This window comes from Manis javanica, chromosome 3 (genome assembly GCF_040802235.1).
Source record: "Manis javanica isolate MJ-LG chromosome 3, MJ_LKY, whole genome shotgun sequence".
Lineage (NCBI taxonomy): Eukaryota > Metazoa > Chordata > Mammalia > Pholidota > Manidae > Manis > Manis javanica.
Genome location: NC_133158.1, coordinates 126,675,618 through 126,694,746, shown reverse-complemented (window position 1 = coordinate 126,694,746; position 19,129 = coordinate 126,675,618). Strand labels below are relative to the sequence as shown.

The 19,129-nt window shown below is 37.6% G+C and overlaps 1 protein-coding gene and 1 non-coding gene across 3 annotated transcripts in view; both read left to right on the top strand.

Annotated features, from left to right (window-relative positions):
- ACTL6A (actin like 6A) overlaps positions 1-19,129 on the top strand; it is a 39,958-nt gene that overhangs the window by 18,896 nt on the left and 1,933 nt on the right. For both annotated transcript variants that reach the window (XM_073232032.1, XM_073232031.1), the window contains exons 9-13: positions 3,039-3,100; positions 3,520-3,634; positions 3,787-3,867; positions 9,089-9,184; positions 11,609-11,695. In XM_073232032.1, coding sequence (XP_073088133.1) covers positions 3,039-3,100; positions 3,520-3,634; positions 3,787-3,867; positions 9,089-9,184; positions 11,609-11,695 — 441 coding nt within the window. The remainder of the gene's footprint in view (positions 1-3,038; positions 3,101-3,519; positions 3,635-3,786; positions 3,868-9,088; positions 9,185-11,608; positions 11,696-19,129) is intronic.
- LOC118969457 (small nucleolar RNA U13) lies at positions 3,280-3,383 on the top strand. Its single transcript, XR_005057384.1, has one exon. It is a non-coding gene; the product is annotated as a small nucleolar RNA U13 (small nucleolar RNA).

Below are 19,129 nucleotides of genomic sequence, written 5' to 3'. Positions count from 1 at the left end.
TTCCATAGCTGATCATCTGATATCCTTTAAATGATCAAAATTAAGGATATGTAAAGCATGCATTAATCGTTGATTTGCAGTTAGTTTTATCCTATCAGGGATAAAACTTTTCTTTCTCTTTTTTTTTTGTCATCATTAATCTACAATTACATGAAGAATATTATGTTTACTAGGTTCTCCCCTATACCAGGTCCCCCCCCACAAACCCCATTACAATCACTGTCCATCAGCATAGCAAAATGTTGTAGAATCACTACTTGTCTTCTCTGTGTTGTACAGCCCTCTCCTTCCCCCCCCATTATGCATGCTAATCATAATACCCCCTTTCTTCTCCTCCCACCTTATCCCTCCCCACCCACCCATCCTCCCCAGTCCCTTTCCCTTTGGTACCTGTTAGTCCATTCTTGGGTTCTGTGATTCTGCTGCTGTTTCGTTCCTTCACTTTTTCCTTTGTTCTTATACTCCACAGATGAGTGAAATCATTTGGTATTTCTCTTTCTCCGCTTGGCTTATTTCACTGAGCATAATACCCTCTAGCTCCATCCATGTTGTTGCAAATGGTAGAATTTGTTTTCTTGTTACGGCTGAATAATGTTCCATTGTGTATATTTACCACATCTTCTTTATCCATTCATCTACTGATGGACACTTAGGTTGCTTCCAATTCTTGGCTATTGTAAATAGTGCTGCGATAAATATAGGGGTGCATCTGTCTTTTTCAAACTGAGCACTTTATATTTTCAATTATATTTTACAAACAATGTTAATAGCACTTTTGAGGTGTAGGGAGTGCATCTCATAGTGGCCAAACAGATTCTCACCATACAATATATTTATTTGGATCACTACAGTGAGATCCAGAAAGAACTTTAGTTCTGGGATAAAAACAAGCCTTTTGCTATTCTGTACTTTTTTTGGCTAAGAAAGTGGTTCTGATCTGTACAGACCTGCTAGAATGGCTCAGAATTGTATTCTCTTTCCTAACATCAGTTAGCCATATAAAAAATGTGTTACTGTTCATAGCAAGGAGCAAACTAGAGCTTCTCCTTATAAAAATCCATCTCTGAACCTATGACTCACTGATGGGGGAGAGGTTAATAAAACAACCTCTCACACCATAGATAAACATTCATTTCTAACAGTAAAAGGGTATGAAAGTCAAATTTACTATGGCAGGGACATAATCCTATGTGACAGTTTTTTGTACTGAAAGATAAAAATTTTTATGGGCTTTTGGCACAAGGAAAAATAGTGAGGATGATGAATAATTTTGCCTACATAGACAGGATTTTTCTTTAGCAACCCGGAGATATGTATTTCACAGCAAAAGTTTTTAGCTTTATGTAGAGCCATAAAAAGTTACATAAGGTGTGGTATATATGCATATGTATGTTTATTTGGGTAATGAAGTCTTTTTTTTTTTAATTTTTTATTGAACTATAATTGATATACATTATATTGGTTTCAAGTATACAACATTAGTGATTTGACAGATATATATATATTATTAAATCCTCACCCCAGCTAGAGTAGGTATTGTCAACATAGAAAGATGTTACAGAACTATCTACTGTGTTCTCTATGCTGCACTTTCATCCCTGTGACTAATTTATATTATGATTGAGATTTTATGCCTCTTTATCCCCTTCCCCTATTTTACCCATCACCCTAACCCCTCCCCCATGGTAATCCAGGTGATTTCATTTTATGCAAACAGGTTTAGAAAACACTAATTTGTGCAACCCCAACATAATACAATTATCCTCTCACTGCACCTGACAGATGATATGGTCATTTTTGTTAATGGTTTTTAGCTGATCAAATTATTGGACAGTCCTTCCTGACACTGAGCTGAAATCCACTACTCGCTATGCCTATTCTGTACCTACTTGCCTTTGAAAACTCTTTAAGGACATTTTATGCTTCCCATCCAACAGACTCTGGTCTGATCTTTATTTTGTTTCTCTGCTGAGAGCCATGCATCCTTAGGAGAACTAAGGAATTTTGTCTTTATAGAAACCTTATTCCGTATCCGGCATAGAACTAGGAACTTAGGATCCCCTCTCTCACTTTCTCAATAAGTCAGAAAAGTGGATTCAGTTACCCTATCTTTAACTGGCAGAGCCAGAACTGAGGCCAAGACAGTCATGCTAGTAAAAGCTGTGCTGGCTTAGCACCATTTGGTGGCCGGATCTGAGCACATTAGTCTTTGAATTGGGAGCTTCCTGGTCTAGAACACTATATTTTCAGGTTTAAAAATAATCAAAAGTCATTGTGTAATTTGTTTTTGACTCAGCTTCATATCTGACTGGTTAGAAGATGAGCCTTGGAGAATGCCAGCAGCAACGTGCCAAATACACCATCCCTTGCACGTGTCCATTTGTTAAGTGCAGGGCATTGGGAAATTAACATGTTAAATTGACATGCTGCTTTTAAAAGCAACACAAGAGTCCTGACAGAATAGGGGGAAGGGAAGCTAAGTAGTCATTGGTGAGGAGCCTGTAAGAGGGGCTGGGTGGCAGACACTATGCATGAGTTTTGACCATTAAAATGTGGGCTGTATATGGGAATGGGGGTGGCGGGACAGGGGAAGGGGGGAAAGAGCCCGGATTGTTTGTTTGTTTTTTGGCTTGGGGTTCACTTTGGTTTGTTTTTTGCTAGTCCCTACTTTCCTCCTCCACCTTCCATTGAAGTCTTGCTTCTAAGCTTATTTTCAAGGAAAAACAGTGTTCTGAAACTAGTATTTTATGCAGGTTGGTAGTACAAAGGTTCTCAACTGTTTCTTTCTCATCATTGTTCCAGAACTGTTGTAATTTAAATGTTTTATACCTCAGTTTCTAATGCAAATGTTTAAAATTGGGTTTCTTCTTACTCAGAGTCCTTGCTTTGTAGATTTATATCATTAAAGTGACTTAGCTGTCCAGGAATGTGGTCCAGTTTCATTAAGAAAAGTATTTTAAATATAATGTTATAAAAGTATAGATTGCAAAGACAGATTTCAGTAACCTATTTCTTAAAACTTTTTTTTTTGTCCATAGTGTGTTATCCAGGATTTTCAAGCTTCAGTACTTCAAGTATCAGATTCAACTTATGATGAACAGTATGTTTTATTTTGTCTACAAGACTTATAATTTAATAGGTCATTAAAACTCCATACTCGTTTTTTAAAAATTGTATACTTCATAAATGAGAGATATTGATTTGTTTAGTTGAAAAAAGGGTCATAGAATATGTTTACCTGGTCTAAAGGTGAAAAGTCATATTAGAGAAATACTGTTGATACTTTTGTAATTCATAAGCGTGATGATTGGGTTTCCATGCTTTTGCATGACATGTGCCTCTGTAAAGCCTTGTTACAATGTCAGCACACTAGCCATCTGACTTGAAAAAAATAATAATAGCATTTTAAAAGAAAATAACATATCCTCCATATCCTTTCTTACAAGTTGATGGTTCTTTAGTAGCTTATCATTTTGAAGAGGATTGGGTCTTTTGTTTAATGTTGTTTAATGTTTTCAGAGTAGCTGCACAGATGCCCACTGTTCATTATGAATTCCCCAATGGCTACAACTGTGACTTTGGAGCAGAACGGTTAAAGATTCCTGAAGGATTATTTGACCCTTCCAATGTAAAGGTATGAAAGCTTATTTCATAATTAGCCTGGCTTTTCCTGTATAAAGACAAAGTGTAATTAAAAAACCTAAATAAGACTTGACTAAAGTTTTAGTGGTGTGGTTTATTGTTTGACATTCTTCTGTGTGGCTACTTGTTTTTATTTTGTTCTAGGGATTATCAGGAAATACAATGCTGGGAGTCAGTCACGTTGTCACTACAAGTGTTGGAATGTGCGACATTGATATCAGACCAGTAAGTACCAGTCTCCTGTTTATGATATACCTCTGAAAGGTATCCTTCAGAGCAATAAGATATTCTCAAATCATTATTTAAATTGGCAGTTTTGACCATTGACTTTGAAGTCCATTTTGTAGCAGAATATGTAAAATGGTAAAGCTTTAGAAAAGGAAAAATTCAAAACTCTAGAGCTGTGATGTACAGTGTGGTAGCTGCTAGCCACAAGTGGGAATTTAAATTCAAATAATTAAAAATTAAAAATTCAGTTCTTCAGTTGCACTAGTCACATGAATGTAGCTTAGTGGCTGTTGTATGACAGTGTAAGAATACTAAAGTCATCATAGAATGTTCTTTTGGACAGTGCTGATCTAGAGATTTCCTAAAATATGACAGACCAAAATATGTATTATTGGTGATTTCTCTTATATATAGTACAGTTTTACTTATCCTTTTATTTTTCAGGAAGGTGTAGTTTAGATGATATAACTTTTTTTTTAAATGAAGTATCATTGATATACAATCTTACATTAGTTTCAAATGTACAACACAGTGGTTCTGCAGTTATCCATTTTACTAAATCCTCACCCCTTCTAGTGCAGTTACTATAATGTAGAAAGATGTTACAGAATCACTGAGTGTATTCTCCATGCTGTACTGCCATCCCCATGACCAGCTTATATTGTGATTGTGAATTATCATGCCCCTTTAATCCCCGCCCCCTCCCTCCCACTTGTCCTAGCCTTTCCACCTTGGTAACCACTACTCATTTCCCTGTTTTGTTCCTCCTGTTTTGTTTTTATACTCCACAAGTAAGTGAAATCATATGGTATTTGTCTTTCTTCGCCTGGCTTATTTTACTGAGCATAATATCCTCTAGATCCATCCATGTTGTTTTATGGTTTTTATGGCTTTTATGGCTGAATGGGTTTTATGGCTGAATAAATTTCATTTTATGCAAATGTTTTATGGCTGAATAATGTTCAATTATGTAATGTACCATATCTTCTTTATCCCTTCATCTCTTGATGGATACTTAGGTTGCTTCCATATCTTGGCTATTGCAAATAGTGTGGTGATAAACATACAGTTGCATATATCTTTTTGAATCAGGGATTTGGTTTTCTTTGGGTAAATTCCTGGGAGTGGAATTACTGAACTGAATGGCATTTCTGTTTTTTGATTTTTTGAGGAACCTCCATACTGCTTTCCACACAGGTTGCACCAGTTTACATTCCTACCAACAGTGTAGGAGTGTTCCCATTTAGATGATACAACTTTTAAATCGGGTTCAGTGTAGATGATCTAATAACTTTAATATTTTTTTGTGCTTTGCCAGGTTTGAAATACTAACTTCATATTACATACTGTACTATTTATTAGACTGATTATATCTTACTTAACCCCTACATTCAATTTGTAGCTAACATACTGCCTCAATTTCCTTGGAGTTAGTTCTTTTGCTTAGAGCATAGGGCTAATAGGTAAGGATGTATAAAAACCAAGTCATTCAATAAAAGGTCTTAGTGGCCATGAAAAAAGTTCTTTCAGCTAGTCACCTAGCCGGCATGTGCTGCTCTAGGGCAATAGGGGTATAAGGATGGAATTTTTTTAGTTTAAACTGAAGGCCACCTTTGGGGAAATGTTGAAATTGAAGTAATTTACTGTAAGAGAATGATAACTTTGTGTTAAGAGAGATTTTTCCTTTTCTAATGTTGATGCAGAGGAGATGCTTTTATATTCCATTTTCTCTTTCAAAAGTTAGATTAGTTAGACATTTGGGGTAATTTAAAAATACGAACTTAGCTACCAAAAAAGCAGGCTTGACATTTAACTTTCTGATGCATATATGCAAATTAGAGGTACATAACCTCTTAAAAGTAGATATCTTCATTTGGGAGGCCTCAGCATATGGATTTTGAAAAACTACCCCTGTGGTTCTGATGCACAGCCCTGCAGAAGAGAAAGGTAGTAGTCATTTTGGTCAGGAAAATTGTCAGAATAGACATTGTCCGTCATAATCACTAATCTGTTTATTTTAAATACGGTAACTTCTAGATAAGCATTCTAAGATGAAGTTATTATAAAATATAACTCTAGACCAATTACCAGCAACGAAATTGAATTGGTAATCAAAAAACAACCCAAGAACAAAACTCCTGGTCCAGATGGATTCACTGCTGAATTTTATCACACATATAGAGAAGACATAATACCCATTCTTCTTAAAGTTTTCCAAAAAATAGAAGAGGAGGGAATACTTCCAAACTCATTCTATGAAGCCAGCATCACTCTAATACCAAAACCAGGCAAAGACCCCACCAAAAAAGAAAATAACAGATCAATATCCCTGATAAACATAGATGCAAAAATACCCAACAAAATATTAGCAAACTGAATTCAAAAATACATCAAGAGTATCATACACCATGATCAAGTGGGATTCATCTCAGGGATGCAAGGATGGTACAACATTCGAAAATCCATCAACATCATCCACCACATCAACAAAAAGGACAAAAACCACATGATCATCTCCCTAGATGCTGAAAAAGCATTCAACAAAATTCAACATCCATTCATGATACAAACTCTCAACAAAATGGGTATAGAGGGCAAGTACCTAAACATAATAAAGGCCATATATGACAAACCCACAGCCAACAGCATACTTAACAACGAGAAGCTGAAAGCTTTTCCTCTAAGATCAGGAACAAGACAGGGATGCCCACTCTCCCCACTGTTATTCAACATAGTACTGGAGGTCCTAGCCATGGCAATCAGACAAAACAAAGAAATACAAGGCATCCAGATTGGTAAAGAAGAAGTCAAACTGTCACTATTTGTAGATGACATGATACTGTACATAAAAACACCCTAAAGACTCCACTCCAAAACTACTAGAACAAATATCTGAATTCAGCAAAGTTGCATAATACAAAATTAATATACACAAGTCTGTTGCTTTCCTATACACTAATGATGAACTAGCAGAAGGAGAAATCAGGAAAACAATTCCATTCACAATTGCATCAAAAAAAAAATACCTAGGACTAAACCTAACCAAGGAAGTGAAAGACCTATACCCTGAAAACTACAAGACACTCTTAAGAGAAATTAAAGAGGACACTAACAAATGAAAACTCATCCCATGCTCCTGACTAGGAAGAATTAATATTGTCAAAATGGCCATCCTGCATAAAGCAATCTACAGATTCAATGCAATCTCTATCAAAATACCAACAGCATTCTTCAACGAACTGGAACAAATAGTTTTAAAATTCATATGGAACTGCAAAAGACCCCGAATAGCCAAAGCAATCCTGAGAAGGAAGAATAAAGCAGGGGGAATCTTGCTTCCCAACTTCAAGCTCTACTACAAAGCCACAGTAATCAAGACAATTTGGTACTGGCACAAGAACAGACCCACAGACCAGCGGAACAGAATAGAGAGTCCAGATATTAACCCAAACATATATGGTCAATTAATATATGATAAAGGAGCCATGGACATACAATGGGGAAATGACAGCCTCTTCAACAGCTGGTGTTGGCAAAACTGGACAGCTACATGTAAGAGAATGAAACTGGATCACTGTCTAACTCCATACACAAAAGTAAATTCGAAGTGGATCAAAGACCTGAATCTAAGTCATGAAACCAGAAAACTCTTAGAAAAAAACATAGGCAAAAATTTCTTGGACATAAACATGAGCGACTTCTTCATGAACATATCTCCCTAGGCAAGGAAAACAAAAGCAAAAACGAACAAATAGGACTATATCAAGCTGAAAAGCTTAAGTACAGCAAAGGACACCATCAATAGAACAAAAAGGCATCCTACAGTATGGGAGAATATATTCATAAATGACAGATCTGATAAAGGGCTGACATGCAAAATATATAAAGAGCTCACCCACCTCTACAAACAAAAAGCAAATAATCCAATGAAAAAATGGTCAGAGGAGCTGAACAGACAGTTCTCCAAAGAAGAAATTCAAATGGCCAACAGACACATGAAAAGATGCTCCACATCGCTAGTCATCAGAGAAATGCAAATTAAAACCACGATGAAATATCACCTCACACCAGTAAGGATTGCCACCATCCAAAAGACAAACAACAACAAATGTTGGCGAGGTGTGGAGAAAGGGAACCCTCCTACACTGCTGGTGGGAATGTAAATTAGTTCAACCATTGTGGAAAGCAGTATGGAGGTTCCTCATAAAGCTCAAAATAGACATACCATTTGACCCAGAAATTCCACCTCTAGGAATTTACCCTAAGAATGCAGCAGCCCAGTTTGAAAAAGACAGATGCATCCCTATGTTTACCGCAGCACTATTTACAATAGACAAGAAATGGAAGCAACCTAAATGTCCATCAGTAGATGAATGGATAAAGAAGATGTGGTACATATACACAATGGAATATTATTCAGCCATAAGAAGAAAATAAATCCTACCATTTTCAACAACATGGATGGAGCTAGAGGGTATTATGCTCAGTGAAATAAGCCAGGCAGAGAAAGACAAATACCAAATGATTTCACTCGTGTGGAGTATAAGAACAAAGAAAAAAACTGAAGGAGCAAAACTGCAGCAGACCCACAGAACCCAAGAATAGACTAACAGTCACCAAAGGGAAAGGGACTGGGGAGAATGGGTGGGCAGGGTGGGATAAGGAGGAGGAAAAAAGAAAGGGGACATTATGATTTGCATGTATAATGTGTGTGTGGGGGCACAGGGAGGGCTGTGCAACACAGAGAAGACAAGTAGTGATTCTACAGCATCTTACTATGCTGATGGGCAGTGTGTGTAATGGGGACTTGATAATTGGGGGAGTCTAGTAAACATAATGTGCCTCATGTAACTGTAGATTAATGATAGCAAAATATATATATATGTGTGTATATATATATATATATATATATATAACGAAATGTTGGCATTAAAAATTATGATTGGGTTTTAGAATAATTGCTTTAAGGTAAGTGGTTCTTAGACTTTAATGCACATAGAGAATCATTTGGAGAGTTTTAAATGAACTAAAACTTTGTCTGGACCCCATCCCCAAAGATTTTTATTTCATTGCCCTCAGGTGATAGTGTTTTATAAGTTCCCTACATGACTTGAATGTGCAGCCATGAGGAAAACTGAAGGGGAGGATAGGGTTTTATTTGTAGTTTTGTTTAAGTGGTTGGAACATTTGAAACTAATCTGTCTTTGTTTTATCCCAGGGTCTCTATGGCAGTGTTATTGTGGCAGGAGGAAACACATTAATCCAGAGCTTTACTGACAGGTTGAATAGAGAACTGTCTCAGAAAACTCCCCCAGTAAGTTCCTTTGTTTTTAGTGGTATTCTTCAGTCATGTACCCTCACTGCTGGTGTCATTTTATAGTAAGGTTTGTTTTCCAGTAGATTGATGATATTTTGTGTCGCCTGTACTGTAGTACTTACATAAAGTTAATATCCCTCATTAATCAAGATTTTCCCAGATGTGACATTTATTAGTTACTCTTGTTCTCGTTGAATCTCATTTTATTTACTGATTTCATACTTAAGTACCTTTATTCTTCTAGGCACTAGGGGTATAAAATGTAGTCCCTGCCCACTAGGGGCTCAGTCTGCTAGGATGAGTAGACATGCAAAACATAAAGACAACAGTGTGCTAAGTGGTCCAGTATGCCATGGAACATGTAGGGGCAAGCATTCAACTCCCTAGGAGTATCAGAGGAAAGCCTCATAAAGCAGCTTTTGAATTAGTAGGAAAGAACAGCTAGGTGGAAATAATACCATGTGCAAAATACGAAGAGAAGATGGCATATTCTATTATTTCATAGTAGTTGGCTATGGTCTGTGCAGAAGTGGGGAGAGCACATGGCTGGGAAGATGGTGTTTTAGTTTTAGAGGCTCCCTTAAGAGTACCAAACACTGGGTGGTTTAAAACAACAGAAATGTATTACTGTCTCTAAGTTCAGGAAGCTAAGAGTCTGAAATCAACATGTTAGCAGGGCTGTGTTTTCTCTGAAGCCTGCAGAAGAGAATCCTTCCTTCTGTCTTCTACCACCTGATGGTTTGCCAGCAATCCTTGGCATTTCTTAGATTATTCTTACAATAACCTGTCGTCTTCTTATAAGTACTCCAGACATTCTGGATTAAGAGCCTATTCTGCTCCAGTATGGCCTCACCTTAATTTCTATCTTAATTACATCTGCAAAGACCCTATTTCTAAAATAGGTCACATTCACAGGTATCAGGAATTATAACTTCAACATACCTCCTTGGGGGACACAGTTCAACCCACACAGATGGGTACAAGTTCACGTCCCTTATTAATAGCAAACTTACAGGATAAAACTTAGCAGAAAACTAGAGGGCTCCTAAGTTTGCTTTAAAAAGATCACTGTGTGCGTTCTGATAACTTTTAAAAGGATGGGAACCTGGTTTGGGGAGAAGGTAGTTTACATGGTACATTGATAATGGTAGCAGCCATAATCTTTAGATTTTATCAAGTAGGTTTTAGTAAGGTATTCTGCACCTAATTACATTTTTAAAAACTTACTGGGGGTTATGTAGGTCCCACCATTATCCAATTTGTATATTTGATGGTCTTTTGGTTTCTCATGTAAAGGAATGTTTCACATATGGTACATTTTTATAATTCAGTGTTATTTAAATATTGATAAAGGTGCAAGATTGGCACCTGCTTTGTATTTACTACATTCTTGGAGATACAGCCTGATCTGGAATATACCTTAATTATAGTACCAATATTAGATTTCATACAAAGTCTTGTAATAATGAACATAGACATGGGCTGTCCAAGGTCTGGCAAGACCAGTTAGATACTAGCTTTCCTTCGGGAACAACTAAAAATCTGTAAAATAACAGGAAAAAAATTCCATTGGAGTAGTTATCAACGAGCTCCTCACCTACAAAAACATATTCATCCTGCCTGCTCCTAGCACCTCCTCCCACCATACCGCATGCTCTGCCACTCACCCCTGCCACACATTTACTTTACTGTGAGAGAGACTCAAACTATATGTTCATTTAGAGAGTAATTGGAAAGTATCAACAATTTGAGAATGCTCCAGAAGCAAAGCACAGGACGTGGGTGGGGAGTGGGGAGGAAGTTGTTGATAGAAGTTAAGGATGCCACAGAGCCATAAACCATACTTATCTAGAGAGTGTTGAGTTCAAAACAAACACTAATTTGGAAAGAAAGCAGTAGGAATAAAAAAGTCTGATGTTGGCAATTTTACTTGGAAGTGGGACAGGGAGTGGGGCATAGGGAGTGAACTAAGGGATTAGGATAACATATAATGCCTAAAAAAGTACTAGTTAGAAAGCTAAGGAGGACTACAAAAAAGGTGGCATGTTGGGATAATAATTGTACTTCGTGTTAGAAGAAATGAAATAATATATGAAGAAGCATTTAGCATAGTACCTGATTTGTACTAAGCATTAATTATCCTGTTCTAGGATATAAATTATAAATGCTTTGCTCTTTAGTATGTGGTTTTCTAAGGCTTATATATCTTATTAAGTATTACACATTAAAAGCTTAAATCAAAGTACTTTAAAAAACTTTGTATATAGTAGTTCAACATACGCCTGCTAGCCTACTTATTGCAAAATAATCATGTATGATGTGTTTGGATCAGAGTCATTAAAAAGTCATCAAAATTGAATTTCCTAAGTTGAGTCACCTGTTTTATTTGTACTAATACTTATTCTTCCCTTTTTGTTTTAGAGTATGCGGTTGAAACTGATTGCAAATAATACAACAGTAGAACGGAGGTTTAGTTCATGGATTGGTGGCTCCATTCTAGCTTCTTTGGTTAGTAGACAAACATCTCTACAGTTGATAGTAAATTTTTCCTTTTTTTATTAAAGTATCATATACAGTCTTATGAAGGTTTCACATGAGCAACATTCTGGTTTCAATATTCACCCATATTATCAAGTCTCCCCCCTACTCCACTATAGTCACTGTCCATCACTGTAGTAAGATGCTGTAGAGTCATTATTTGTCTTCTCTGTGCTGTACTGCCTTACCCGTGACCTACTTATATTGTAATAGTAAATTATAGTGCTTCCTAATCCCCTTCTCCCTCCCTCCCCACCCACCCTCCCCAACCCATTTCCTTTGGTAACCACTAGTCCCTTCTTGGAGTCTGTGGGTCTGTTGCTGTTTTGTTCCTTCAGTTTTGCTTTGTTATTATTATACTCCACAAATGAGTGAAATTATTTGATACTTGTCTTTCTCTGCCTGGCTTATTTCACTGAGCAAAATACCCTCTAGCTCCATCCATGTTGTTGCAAATGATAGGATTTATTTCCTTCTTATGGCTGAATAATACTCCATTGTGTATATATATATACCACATCTTTATCCATTCATCTACAGATGGACACTTAGGTTGCTTCCATATCTTGGCTATTGTAAATAGTGCTGTGGTAAACATAGGGTTGCATATGTTTTTTTGAATCAGGGATCTTGTTTTCTTTGGGTAAATTCCTAGGAGTGGAATTCCTGGGTCAAATGGTATTTCTATTTTTAGTTTTTTGAGCAATCTCCATATTGCTTTCGACTATGGTGGAACTAATTTACATTCCCACAAACAGTGTAGGAGGATTCCCCTTTCTCTGCATCCTCACCAAGCATTTGTTGTTTCTTGTCTGTTGGATGTTGGCCTTCCTAAATGGTGTGAGATAATCTCTCATTGTGCTTATAATGTGAATTTCCCTGATAATTAGTGATGTGGAGCATCTTTTCATGTGCCTGTTGGCCATCTGAATTTCTTCTTTGGAGAAGTGTCTGTTCAGGGCCTCTGCCCATTTATTAATTGGGTTATTTATCTTTGGGGTGTTGAGGCTTTATATATTTTGGATGTTAACCCCTTATTGGATAAGTCATTTACAAATATATTATCCTATATTGTAGGCTGCCTTTTTTGTTCTGCTGTTGGTGTCCTTTGCTATACACAAGCTTTTTAGTTTGATGTAGTCCCATTTGTTCAGGAAAAGTTGCTCATGTTTATGTCCAAGAGATTTTTGCCTGTGTTTTCTTCTAAGAGTTTTATGGTTTCATGACATACATTGAGGTCTTTGATCCATTTTGAGTTTATTCTGTGTGTGTGGAGTTATAAAATAATCTAGTTTCATTCTCTTGCATGCAGCTGTCCAGTTTTACCAACACCAGTTGTTGAAGAGGCTGCCATTTCCCCATTGTATTTCCATGGCTCCTTTATTGTGTATTGATTGACCATATATGTGTAGGTTTATATCTGGGCTCTCTATTCTGTTTCATGATCTATGGGTCTGTTTTTGTGCCAGGACCAAATTGTTTTGATTACTGTGGCTTTGTAGTACAGTTTGAAGCCAGGGAATGTAATACCCCCAGCTTTGTTCTCCCCAGCTTTGTTCTCCCTTTTCAGGATTGCTTTGGCTATTCAGGGTCTTTTGTAGTTCCATATGAATTTTAGAACTATTTGTTCTAGTTTGTTGAAGAATGCTGTTCATATTTTGATAGGGATTGCATTAAATCTGTAGATTGCTTTAGGCAGGATGGCCATTTTGACAATATAAATATTAATTTTTCCTATCCATGAGCATGGGATTTCCATTTATTGGTGTCTTCTTTAGTTTCTCTAATGAGTGTCTTGTAGTTTTCAGGGTATAGGTCTTGGTTAGGCTTATTCATAGGAATTTTATTGTTTTTGATGCAATTGTAAATCAAGTTGTTTTCCTGATTTCTCTTTCTGCTAGTTCATCATTAATATATAGGAATGCAACAGATTTATGTGTATTAATTTTGTATCCTGCAACTTTGCTGAAATCAGTTATTCTAGTAGTTTTGGGGTGGATTGTTTAGGTTTTTTATGCATAATATTATGTCATCTGCAAACAGTAACAGTTTGACTTGTTCCTTACCAGTCTGGATGCCTTTTCTTTCTTTGTGTTGTCTGATTGCCACAGCTAGGACCTCCAGCATTATGTTGAATAAAAGTGGTGAGAATATACATCCTTGTCTTGTTCCCAATCTTAGAGGAGCAGCTTTCAACTTTTTGCTTTTAAGTATGATGTTGGCTGTGGGTTTGTCATATATGGCTTTTATTATGTTGGGGTGCATACCCTCTATACCCATTTTGTTGAGCGTTTTTATCATGAACGGATATTGAATTTCGTCAAATGCTTTTCAGCATCTATGGAGATGATCCTGTGATTTTTATCCTTTTTGTTGATGTGTGTTCTATGATGTTGATGGATTTTTGAATTTTGTACCATCCTTGCATTTGTGGAATAAATCCTACTTGATCATGATGGATGATCTTCTTGATGTGTTTTTTAATTCAATATGCTAATATTTTGTTGAGTATTTTTGCATCTATATTCATCAGGGATTTTTGTCTGTAATTTTCTTTTTTCGTGGTGTCTTTGCCTGGTGTCCATTTTAGAGTGATGCTGGCCTCACAGAATGAGTTTAGAAGTATTCCCTCTTCTATTTTTTGGAAAACTTTTAAGGAGGATGGGTATTAGGTCTTCACTAAATGTTTGATGAAATTTAGCGGTGAAGTCATCTGGTCCAGGGATTTTTTTTTTTTTTTTTTTTAGGAGAGCAAGGTACAGGCTTTTATTTAGAAATAAAGTGAGAGAATAGAGCTCCTGGCTCACACCAGGAGGGGGCAAGAGAGCCCGTAGTGGTGTGTTGTCTAGGGGGTTTTATAGGCAGTTGAGGATTTTTGGAGAACATGAAAAAAACTTAGGGGTGTGTGGACTTGCATCATCTGCCCTGTTCTCAAGGTGGGGTGGTCATACCCTAGTCTGATTGCTAGGGCTGACAGCGGAGTCACGGGTTATGCTGATACCCTTGCAGAACACTCAAGCATTCCAGGCCAAGTTGCTTCTGGCCTTTTGACCTTTAACTGATCTCACTGAAGATGTCTATATTCTTAGGTATTCCCTAGAGAATTAGTGTGACCTTGACTTTGCATAATGCTTAACAGAGTTTCAATGGGGACTTCTTTGCCCATTGTTACATTGCTTTGACTAAATATTCCACCCTGCTTTTCCCCCGGAGGCCCTCACCCTACTCTGACTACACCCATCATTCCTGTCTCATTACCCCCTCTACAGATGGAGACCCTATCTGCTGCTAGGGAAAGGGGGCAATGACTGCTCTGGCTGCTTCATGCTGAGAAGGGGCGTAGTAAAGGGTGGGGTTAGGTTTCCTTCAGTGGTCATTCGAGAGGGCTCGGAAGATGGGCACTTCTATTTCAGGTTCCATTTCTATTATTATTTGCAGTTTTGTGGCTTAGTTTATGCCACTGCCTGAGATTTAGCCAGTCACCCACTGTAACAGATCTGATCTCTGAAGTTATCCCAGACGAGCCCCTGATGATGCTGCTGGGGTTCTTGTTCATGAAGCCGAAGAACGAGTTTCACAAACACTCAAGGTAGGAGAGCAAGGTACAGGCTTTTATTTAGAAATAAAGTGAGAGAATAGAGCTCCTGGCTCACACCAGGAGGGGAAAAAAGAGCCCTGGTCCAGGGATTTTTATTAGGTAGTTTTTTGATTACTAGTTCAATTTCATTGCTGGTAATTGATCTGTTCAGATTTTCTGTGTCTTTCTGGGTCAGCCTTGGGAGGTTGTATTTTTCTAGAAATTTGTCCATTCTTCTAGTTTATCCAGCTTGTTGGCATATAATTTTTCACAGTATTCCCTAATAATTCTTTGTATTGCCGTGGTTCTGTAGTGATTTTTCCTTTCTAATTTCTGATTTTGTTTATGTGTGAATACTCTTTTTTCTTGATAACTCTGGCTAGGGGTTTATCTAGTGTTTATTTTCTTAAAGAACCATCTCCTGATTTCATTGATTCTTTCTATTATTTTATTCTTTTCAATTTTATTTATTTCTGCTCTGATTTTTAATATGTCTGTCCTACTGACTTTGGGCCTCCTTTGTTATTCTTTTTCTAGTTTCATTAATTGTGAGTTTAGACTGTTCATATGGGATAGTTTTTGTTTGTTGAGCTAAGCCTATATTATTATATACTTTCCTCTTAGAACTGCCTTTGCTGTATCTCAGATTTTGGACATTTGAGTTGTTCTCATTTGTCTCCATATATTGCTTGATCTCTATTTTAATTTGGTCATTGATCCATTGATTATTTAGGAGCAAGTTGTTAAGCCTCCATGAATTTGTGGGCTTCTTTGTTTTCTTTGCATAATTTATTTCTACTTTCATATCTTTGTGGTCTGAGAAGCTGGTTGGCACAATTTCAAACTTTCTGAATTTACTGAGGCTCTTTTGTGGCCTGGTATGTGATCTAATCTGGAAAACATTCCATTTACACTTGAGAAAAATGTGTATCCTGCTGTTTTTTGGATGGAGTGTTCTGTAGGTGTCAGTTAGGTCCATCTGTTCTAATGTGTTATTCAGTGCCTATGTCTCCTTCCTTATTTTGTCTGGTTGATCTGTCCTTTGGTGTGAGTGGTGTGTGGAAATCTCCCAAAATGAATGTTCATTCTATTTCCCCCTTTAATTCTTTTAGTACTTGTTTTCCATATTTAGGTGCTCCTGTATTGAGTACATAGATATTTATAACGGTTATATCCTCTTGTTGGACTGACCCCTTTTTCATTATGTAATGTCCTTGTCTTGTCTCTTGTTACTTTCTTTGTTTTGAAGTCTATTTTGTCTGATATAAGTACTGCAACTCCTTTTTTTCTCTATTATTTGCGTGTAATCTCTTTTTCTATCTCTTTACCTTTTATTCTGTGTCTTTGGGTTTGATGTGAGTCTCTTGTAGGTAGCATAAAGATGGGTCTTGTTTATTATCCTTTCTGCCACTCTGTATCTTTTGATTGGTGTTTTCAGTCCATTTACATTTAGGGTGATTATCAACAGATATGTACTTAGTGCCATTGTAGGTTTTAGATTTGTGGTTATCAAAGGTTCAAGGGCATCTTCCTATCTCAGTCTATCTTTTTTTTTTTTTGGTATCATAAATGTACAATTACATGAGCAACATTACGGTTACTAGACTCCCCCCATTATCAAGTCCCCACCACATACCCCATTACAGTCACTGTCCATCAGCATAGTAAGATGCTATAGAATAACTACTTGTCTTCTCTGTGTTGTACAGCCTTCCCCATGCCGACCCCTCTACATTATGTGTGCTAATTGTAATGCCCCCTTTTCCCCCTTATCCCTCCCTTCCCACCCATCCTCCCTAATCCCTTTCCCTTTGGTAACTGTTAGTCCATTCTTGGGTTCTGTGAGTCTGCTGCAGTTTTGTTCCTTCAGTTTTTTCTTTGTTCTTATGTTCCACAGATGAGTGAAATCATTTGGTACTTGTCTCTCTCTGCCTGGCTTATTTCACTGAGCATAATACCCTCTAGCTCCATCCCTGTTGTTGCAAATGGTAGCATTTGTTTTCTTCTAATGGCTGAATAATACTCCATTGTGCATATGTACCACATCTTCTTTATCCATTCATCTACTGATGGACATTTAGGTTGCTTCCATTTCTTGGCTATTGCAAATAGTGCTGCAATAAACATAGGGGTGCATATTTCTTTTTCATACTGGGCTGCTGCATTCTTAGGGTAAATTCCTAGAGGTGGAATTTCTGGGTCAAATGGTATGTCTATTTTGAGTTTTTTGAGGAACCTCCATATTGCTTTCCACAATGGTTGAACTAGCTTACATTCCCACCAGCAGTGTAGGAGGGTTCCCCTTTCTCCACATCCTCACCAACATTTGTTGTTGTTTGTTTTGTCTTTTGGATGGTGGCTATCCTAACTGGTGTGAGGTGATATCTCATTGTGGTTTTAATTTGCATTTCTTTGATGATTAGCAATGTGGAGCATCTTTTTATGTGCCTGTTGCCCATCTGAATTTCTTCTTTGGAGAAGTGTCTGTTCACCTCTTCTGACCATTTTTTAATTGGGTTATTTACTTTTTTGTTTAGGTGTGTGAGCTCTTTAAATATTTTGGATGTCAACCCTTTATCGCATATGTCATTTATGAATATATTCTCTGATAGTATAGAATGCCTTTTTGTTCTATTGATGGTGTCCTTTGCTGTACAGAAGCTTTTCAGCTTGATATAGTCCCACTTGTTCATTTTTGCTTCCTGCAGTCTACCTTAACTTGCTTATTATGCTATTTCAAACACAGTCTTAAGGTTCTATTTTTTTTCTCCCCTCCTTCTTCCTCCACTCTTTATATATTAGGTGTCATCCCTTGACTAACTATCTGGATAGTTGATTTAATTTTGTATTTGCTTAGTAATTAATTCATCTACTCCTATACTGTGGTTTTATTTTCTTTGGTGACAGCTATTTAGCTTTAGGAGCACGTCCATCTAGAGCAGTCCCTTTAAGATATACTGTAGAGATGGTTTGGGGGTGATAAATTCCCTCAACTTTCACGTATCTGGAAATCGTTTAATCCCTTCTTCAAATTTAAAGCATTATCTTGCCGGCTAGAGTATTCTTGGTTCAACGCCCTTCTGCTTCATTGCATGAGCATGTTTAACATTTTTATCAAGAAGATTGATGATTTCATTTTCACTGGGCCCTCTTTTTGGCATTCTTTTCCGGCAGTTTTGTTTGGACTAAATTCTTCTGCCATTTCATTTTTTTTACTGTTTTCTATGGAATAACAACTTTGTGTAGGCAGTGCCCTCTAGTTTCCAGAAGCTCTACTCTCTGGAGCTGCCTAGCACCTGAAGCAGTAGCAAGGGCCGTGGGTGAGCAGAACTGGCACATACTGGGAGGAAAGAGCTCGGATGGGAGCGTTTCCTGCCTTCCCAGCTGTATTGCCTGTGTCAACTGCCAGGTCCAGTAGGCTAAGCATGCAGGAAGGAGCCTCTTGTTACTCCCCTGTAGCTGCCATAGGCGGGGCCACCCTCTGGCTGGCCTGGCCTGATGGTAGGGGCAGCAGGTGAATGGGACCAGTGTTTGCCAGGAGGAAGGAGCAGCAGGTTGCTTACCACAGTGGGGGTCCTCAGGGCTGCATTTACAGCCATTAGAATGGTGCATCTGAACCTCCTGAGAGTTTCCAACCTGCTGGGCTGTGTGTGTCTGGATGATTTTGTCCATCTGCCCCTTTTGTGCAGTGAGCTCTGTACCTTTGCCCCCTTAGCACCCCTCTTGCTTCTGGGAAGTCAGAATGCCCACATTTCTTTTGTCACAGAGCAGCCAATTCTCTGTCCCTGTTCTCCACAAACAGCTGGAATCTCCAAGTATTCCACCCA